The following is a 7,896-nucleotide window of genomic DNA, read 5'->3' as shown; positions in this document are numbered from 1 at the left end:
GAGAATTTCCCCAGTGGGACCAATAATGTGTCACATTCTATATACTTGATATTTCTATGGAGTGTCTTGACATCACTTAAAGTCTCAGGTTAAATGAGCATTTTATTATATCAGATGAAATCCTTGCAGCCTATCTTTGTGATTTCTGTGCTTTACAAACTGACACTCCACCTCTTAAAATAATTTTGGATAATGCCAGAATTGTAATTCGCCATAACATTTTTTCCCTTTACTTTGCCAAAGAGACATTTAGGAGACACAAGGTTTTCACATAACAAACAGTAATCCAGTATGCCTTTTCTGCCATGATCAATACTGCTTTTTAAACTGCTTTTCAGTCTCCTCTACAGTCCGTCAGTTAAATCAGTTTAAGTCTGTGTGCTGTGAAAGCGAAGCAGGGGTTCCATATCACATGTTGATCTCTTGCATAAAACCTCAGCTGATGACGAATTTAAAAATAAATTAAGTTCTAAATGAAGGCAGTGTCCAGAAACTGTTTCCCAGGCTACAAAAAAAAACAACAAAATAGTAAAAATAAATCTTACGTTTGCTAAACATTTCAAAAGAAAGCCAAGGATATTATTTCAGTTTATACTTAAGTGTTTGTATTTTACTAAAAGTTTTTGTCAACTACACACACAAAGTGGTGTAAATAGGTAGCAGTAAAGTAGTCCTTCTGCTCGTACTCATAGAGGAACAAGACTTGGTTCTATAATAGAACCTTTCTTCATAAGGTGCTATAGCATATTTGTCAAACGGTTTTATACTATTTTGCTTCGACAAAAATGGTGCTAAATAGCACCAAAAAGTGTTTTTTGGCGCACATTAATATATATTTAACCCAATATAACAGCACAAAATGAGTTTTTTTTTATATATATATAATTTTCTTGCCACATAAAAACGTCAAACCTCCACGCATCCAGACCTGATGACTCCAAATATCTGCAGCAGGAGAAAAAAGCAAATACGGAAAGCAGAGGAAGAAGAAAATTGCTGGGAATAACAGGTCCGCATTTTCAGTTATTTTAGCATAACTAAACTGAAAAAGGTTAAAATCAAATACAGCCTGTTGAGTCTGGCCTAATGCGGACATTAGCGGAATGTCGTTTGCTGCCACTGTATACAAAACAAAATGTGGCAAAATGACTTGAATTAATTACACTATAAGAAGTAATTAATATAGCTTTTGGAGAACCGCAGTGCAGATGTACACGTACAGCATGAACAGATGCAACAATCCGCAGCAGCCATGCGGACTGTGTTGAAACACAAAATCCTAATCGATGTGGTGATTAAATAACCATCAAAACGATCAGTGCTGATTAATTCAGTAACATGGTGTGTATAAAACGCATTTTGTGCTGGCCTCAATATGAACACTAATTTGTTCCCCCGGGCCAATCAGTCGTGGAACAAAAACAGATCTCAGATCAGAAGAACTGTTTGCTTAATATCCTATAAAAGTAAATGGATGTGATCTTTACAAGGCCAGGACTCTACATTCTCTCCTGATTGTTTCATGATTTTCTTCTCGAAGGGGTATTGACTTTTTTGACAAGATTTTGTTTGCCTAAAGTTGTTGAACACTTGACGTTTAATCCGCGCAAAATCCTCACCGCGTGGTGATCTGACAGGCGATTAAAATACCTGCATTATGAATCTGAGGGAAACCACGACTAGTTCACACCTGTTTGGCCGACTGTTTTTTTTCCTGATGACTCTGCTGCCATTGTTCCCATAAGCCAGCTTGGCAGAACATCTTCTGGCCCAAGAAAAAAACAAAACAACAACAAGAAAACGTTTAATGGCCTCACCTCGCTTCCCCGCCAACACAAGGCGCACTCACAATGCCAGTTCAAGTTCACCTTTCAGGCCTTACGGGAAACCAGAGGGTGAAAGTGCGAGGAGACAAAATCACAACTCGTTGTGGGGTTACAGAGTTGGTTTGGTGAGAGCCCAACAACTACTCCGTGTTATGTTTCCTCACACGCCGTTGTTACAGGCTTGTTTTGAGCAGACAATGACGCACTGAAGCCCGCGTTAATTAGAAAGTGCGGGCTTTGATCCGCCGCTGTAATTGACCTTCATGCTCCTGAAGTTGTACCCAACAAGGTGCAACTGATCCCTCGCATTCACAGACGGTTCACACACTCTCCACTCCCACTACAGCCGCCATGCAGGGCCTGCAAGGTAATTAATTACGGCAATATCCCTCCGCTGTTGTTTCAGGTTTTGAGAGAAAAAACTCTCCACCCATTCACAGCCAATCAACGGCCAGGAAACTACAAGCTCTGCTGATATCATTGTGGGGTATGGTTTATGCACTATTTCCCCCAAATCAATCAGATTAGGTCCATCACATATCAGCTGCACATAGACAAAAATACAAATATGGCACAAAAGTAGGAAGACGATGAACTGTGACATCATCATTAGGACCACATGAACATGGAGGCCAGAACAGCAGCTGCAGAGCTTCTAATGGAAGTATGAAGGGCAGAAAATGTGTTGTTTTCTATTTTTTGAATGCGAACAGCTCGGCCAGCAGACTGGGGGCTTTGGGGGGTTGAGGGGGTTTGAACGTGTTGCACGGCTGAAGCTGTTCAAACAAAGTGTCTTCTTTCAACGCCAGTTTCCAGTTCTGTGTTGTTGTTTTTTTCTCCCCCCGTCAAACACTACGGAACTTTTGTTCTCCTCAGCCCAGCGCGGAAAGATAAGGTGTCATCACTAGAACATCAAGGTTCCCGCCTGGAAAAGCACGTCTAAATTTCGCCCAGCTCTGCCTGTAATGGCCACATGCCACAGCCTCTTGACTGGTGTTGTTTTTACCAAGCACTGGATTAAGTGTCGAGATTCTGTCATTTTCACGTCGGCAGTGAACTTTGACCTGGAGGGGACGACCGTCATTTATATATAAAAAAAGAACGCGTAAATGTAACTTTTTGAAAACTTTCTCCTTTAATCAACCAGTTTACTGATACTAAATTATAATCTCAGAACTTAAAAAAAATGTACTTCCTCTTTCCAAACTTTTTTGTCCACTTTGTTAACACGCTGTTCTGGGAATAGAAACAAACAGACATGCTTTTGCTGCTTCACGACTTCCCAAATTGCAGCGTTTACATTTAGATGGCAGATAAGGCAGATATGGGACAATATCCCCTTTCTTAGGACTGGCATATGTGTCAAAGGCTCGGAGCTCTTGATTTTAGTCAATGCTGTCTCATTATAAACTTCCACAACGTTATTTAGGAACTGGTGCTTCAGCGCACATCCAAAAAGCCAGATGACGCAGAGCTCTGAGACGGCTTTACCACAGCCTGCTGGCCGCTTAGATCCAAAGTTAGAACCATAAAGTGAGAGATTTCAGACCTGAATAGACCCTTTAAAAATCCTCAGTTAAAAGTGTAAATAAATAATCTGAACATGCAGACACATTGTCGAGCAAAAACAAACCTTCTGCGGCTGTGTAAAGATTAGATATTAGCCTGCAGCTGTCCTGGTGTTGGAATATTTGCTTTGTTCAAGTATGTTTAAAATGTCACCCAGCTTGAATAGTTTAAAAGCTAAAACGAGTTGACCCTCCTCTTCCCGACAAAGTGTAAAAAAAAAAATAAATATGATTTTCTGGAGAAAAAAAGTCATGAATCATTCAGAATGAAAGAAATCGTCGTTTTTAATCCATGTATTTCTTTTTCTTTTATTGTAAAGGGTATATGAAACTATAGGTGGATCGTTTTATGTTTCATCGTTTATCGCAAAGTTTACATGCAGTCTCTTTCCAAATGAAAATGCAAATAATAATTATAATAATAATAATAATAATATCAAGAGATTAAGATATTTCATCTTATCACGGCTCTTATAAGACACTTGAGAATATCATAGGCCAACTCCATCATCCCCCCAACCCCCCTCAAAAAAAAAAAAAATTAAAAAAAATGCTTATGGCTCTCTTGGAAAACCCGATGTAAACAAAAAAAAGGGATATACCCTTAACTCGGCGCCTATGGAGTCTGTTGATATATCTAAACTCCTAAATAACAACTGTAATAGTTACAATAATTAAGACATTTTATTGTTATTGTTTTCAACAATATAACGTTGTTATTACATTCCGGTAAAATACTTTCTCTCTTTCCTTCCTTCTTTCTTTCCTCAACACCTTTTGTCTGCACCACCACTGCAAAAATGACCCGTCTTAACAAGTCACATAATCTTTGGGATTATATTTTTTCTTCTTAAGAGAATTAAAGAGAAAATAAATCAACAGGGTGAGCAGCTGCTTTAAATAGAGCCGATCTGAGGATTTCTCACTGCTAAGTGCTCTGCGGAGGTTGAATTTGGGAATGAGTGGAGGGTGTTGTACCCACTGGCAGATTTTCTGTTTTTTGCCACTTGTTTTAAAAGATTTTAAGGTTGAATATGAGACTAAATGATTTGTTACGGTGGCTGTTTTCGCAGTGTTCCAGTCTGTCTGCTTTGCACCTTGCTTGAAGCTTGTCTCGCGCCTCCACGTAAATTAAAAAAAAAGGAAAAAAACAAAACAAAACAAACTGTGCTCCTGTCCCCCCCTTCTGTTCCGGGCTTTTTTTTAAGAGCCAAGGTCCACCAGATTAGAAGACATAGGGTTCAGTATGGTGTCATGGTGCAATGAGTGGTGATGGTGCACCGAGTCTGCACCGCTTGGTACCGGGATGGCGCTGGGCCCCGGCGGCGGGGCGAGGCCGTGCAGGGACTGTAAACCGGTGTTTGAGCCGAGGAGCAAAGCCGGGCTCGGAGACGTGTGATCCGGAGTCCCCGACGGTGTTTTGTCGTCGTCCGAGCTCCCCAGTAGAGATTTATTTCCATTCATGGAAGAAGTCAGGGGGTTGTGACTATTGCTGTTCTCGTTGTTTTCTCTGCGAACAGGAAGCAGAATCACATATCAGCGTGGTCCAAGTCTAGATGAACATGTTAGAGCACCAGGAAAAATATGCAGGAAAGTGCACTCTGCTTAAACAAAAAAGGGGAAGAGCAATAACGCAATTCAATGTTTAAAAGCATGTATTTTTAACGTTGTGAAAAGGAAACTCATCAGACGCACTCCAGGTTTAAACACTCTCAGAAAACAATAATAATGTTCCCCTACTTTACCTAATATTTTACTTGGATATTAATTAGGGTGCGACATATTTACTCTGGCCACAATAAGCAAAATTAAAAGATGAAATGTTCCGTCTGATGATTCATTGATGTATCAATCAGGAAGCGTCCACGCGTGCCAAAATAGAAATAATAAGAAAATCACTGACATAATTAGAGACTGCGGCTCATTTCACTACAGCAGGGCAGAGAGCTAAACGGCTGAAGTGGTGAACGCTGACTGAAGACAATAAATCTATCTGACTAGCTGCATTAAGTAGCCTGTTTGTGTGGCTGGCAAATGAATTTAACCAGAGTGACCCGTGGGTAAATACGCCTATCAAGGTGGGCAAACTCTCGGCCTTTGCCACGTTTGAATAAATGACAGGTCTAATTATTGCCAAACGTGTGCTTGTTGCGTATGGCAAAGTTGGTGTGTTTGCAGTGAGTGAGTAAGGCTTTCCTCAGTGGGAAGACATGATTTACGCGTAGCTTTCAGCCCGAATTAGTGGCCAGAGGGTGAAAGAAGACACCAACCCAGCGAACACCTGACTGAAGCATGTCTCTCTGCACGCCTGCCTCTGTGTATTTTCCAAACTTTGAAAAGTACAAACTGCTCCTAATGAAATGTCGATCGGGCTGATATCAAGGCTCCACCACATCAATTCCACCGCAGAACATCTTTCAAACGTGTTCTGAGATGTTTTCTCATATATTTAATATGTGTTTACTTCAGTGTCTGGAGGGGTTTTAAAAAGTAGGTTAGTTTTTGGTTTTTTTTTCTCTGATCGTAATTTCTAATTCAAATTTCACAATAAGTGTGATTTAACATAAAAGTAGGATAAATGCAACTTTATAATCTCGTGATTTATCTGGCAACAACCCTTTCGTTTGCTGCCTTTCAACTTTTACGCACGGCCTTCACACCGTTCACAAACACGCAAACAGCAGTGCGGGACTTGAGTTTAACTAAAACCAAAAGTGTGGGGTTTGGTAAACTCATCTAATCTAATCTCCCATCGTAACGCACAGACACGTGGACGGAGCTGGACTGGTTTTCTTAATAATTTATATTAATGTTTGTTCATTGCAAGAAATTGCCAGATGTAGGTCAGCAAATCATACTGGACAGACGAGCTAACGCTGGTTGTTTTTGTCTGCTTTTGTTCGAAGTCACATACATAAAAATATTACAAGATTTGCCTACTCTGAAATATGTCTTGGGTGTCTTTTTACTCCTACCTTTCTTTTGCCTCCGCTGCTCGGTCTCGCTGCCGTCGGTTTTTGAACCAGTTGCTGACCTGCGTGGTGGTGAGTCCTGTGGCCTCGGCCAGCTCTCTTTTCTCCCGCGGGGATGGATAAGGATTGTGGGTGTACCACTCCCGGAGAACGCTCCTGCTCTTCTCCTTGAAGCAGTAGCTCGTCTCTTCTCCGTCCCAGATGGAGCGGGGCAGGGGGAACTTTCTCCGGACGCGGTACTTCCCCACGGCGCCGAGCGGGCGGCCTCTCAGCTTCTCCGCCTCGATGTAGTGCGCTTTGAGCCACAGCTGCTGCAGCTTCGGGTGGTTGTGTGGCGAAAACTGGTGGCTCTCCAGGATCTTGTAGAGCTCTCGGAAGTTCCCTCGGTGGAAGGCGACCACGGCTTTCGCTTTGAGCACACTCTCATTTTTGTGGAGGTGCTCGCACGCCGGGAGGGACCAGAGGAAGCGTCCCAGCCGCTCGATGTTCCCTCCTTGTTGGAGAACTTCGCAAACACATGCCACTTGTTCCTGCGTAAAACCAAACGTCGGAAGCATGGACATGGCGACAACGTAAATCAGTACAGATTATACTGTGCCTCACTTCCACGTTTCTCCACTCAGTCTCACATTAAATCAAAACGCGTTAAGTCCATAAACGGCAAAGGGTCTCCAAAAGCTTAAAACTTAAAACAACCCAAGGTGAGGTAACATCCAACTGCGTGTTGTGGACCAAACTCAAGTCCATTCAGCCATGCAAAACCCCAGGCGACAAATCCTCATAAAGTTGGTGAGAAAGAGAGAAAGTTGCTACTCCTTCCACCGTCCTCCTCCACCTTTTCTATGCCGTTTCAACATAACCTACTCCGGGAGACCGGGCTCGCTGGCTCGTTTTAATAATATTATTCTAAGCTGGCAAGACAGGCGATTATATGAACTCTGATTGGTCGGTTATCTGACCCGGGGATGGTGAGGATAAGACAATAGCCTTAGTCAAATTATTTGCCATGGTTACGCTGTCACTCAAAGTAACCTGATATGCTTTGAGGTGGCTCCCTGGCAAAGTCAACCTGATTGTTCCCTTCACGACCAGCCCGCCTACCAACGGAAATATTGCTCAGATTTTTCGTCTAAAACAGTTTTTTTTCCTTTCCCCTCACTTTGACGGACACCTCGGGCAGCCAAAGAGCGCAGAGCTGCGGCAGAGTGGTTCCGCAGCTGGAGGAAGGATGGCGCCAGAGCGCACAGAGTCGGCTGAAGTATGTCTTCAAGCCTCAAGCGGCGCTCACAGATCATTCAAGATTTTCACATTTCGCCTGGATCTTTAAAGTTAGTCACTTCATCATTTCATACAAGTGAAATGACAAAGTAAACTGCCGACCACAACTGATGCACCCACTAATGAAAAGTGCGCAAACACAGGCCTACCTGATCAGCTTCCAGCTGTTACCGTGAAGCAATAATTAACATAAAAAATAAAAAAAAACAAATTTATTGTTATATTAACAATCAAAAAATAGATTTGTGCAGT

At 42.1% G+C, this 7,896-nt stretch overlaps 1 protein-coding gene across 1 annotated transcript; it reads right to left on the bottom strand.

Annotated features, from left to right (window-relative positions):
• Positions 1-3,676: 3,676 nt before the first annotated feature.
• six2a (SIX homeobox 2a) lies at positions 3,677-7,431 on the bottom strand. The gene is made up of 2 exons (XM_046402826.1): positions 6,370-7,431; positions 3,677-4,904 (listed from the first exon to the last, which is right to left on the bottom strand). The coding sequence occupies exons 1-2, from the start codon at positions 6,927-6,929 to the stop codon at positions 4,598-4,600; spliced, it is 867 nt and encodes a 288-aa protein (XP_046258782.1). The 5' UTR covers positions 6,930-7,431; the 3' UTR covers positions 3,677-4,597.
• Positions 7,432-7,896: the final 465 nt, after the last annotated feature.

Source organism: Scatophagus argus, chromosome 10 (genome assembly GCF_020382885.2).
Source record: "Scatophagus argus isolate fScaArg1 chromosome 10, fScaArg1.pri, whole genome shotgun sequence".
Taxonomy (NCBI): domain Eukaryota; kingdom Metazoa; phylum Chordata; class Actinopteri; family Scatophagidae; genus Scatophagus; species Scatophagus argus.
The sequence above is the reverse complement of the archived record's forward strand: the minus strand, read 5'-3'. Positions and strand labels throughout refer to the sequence as shown.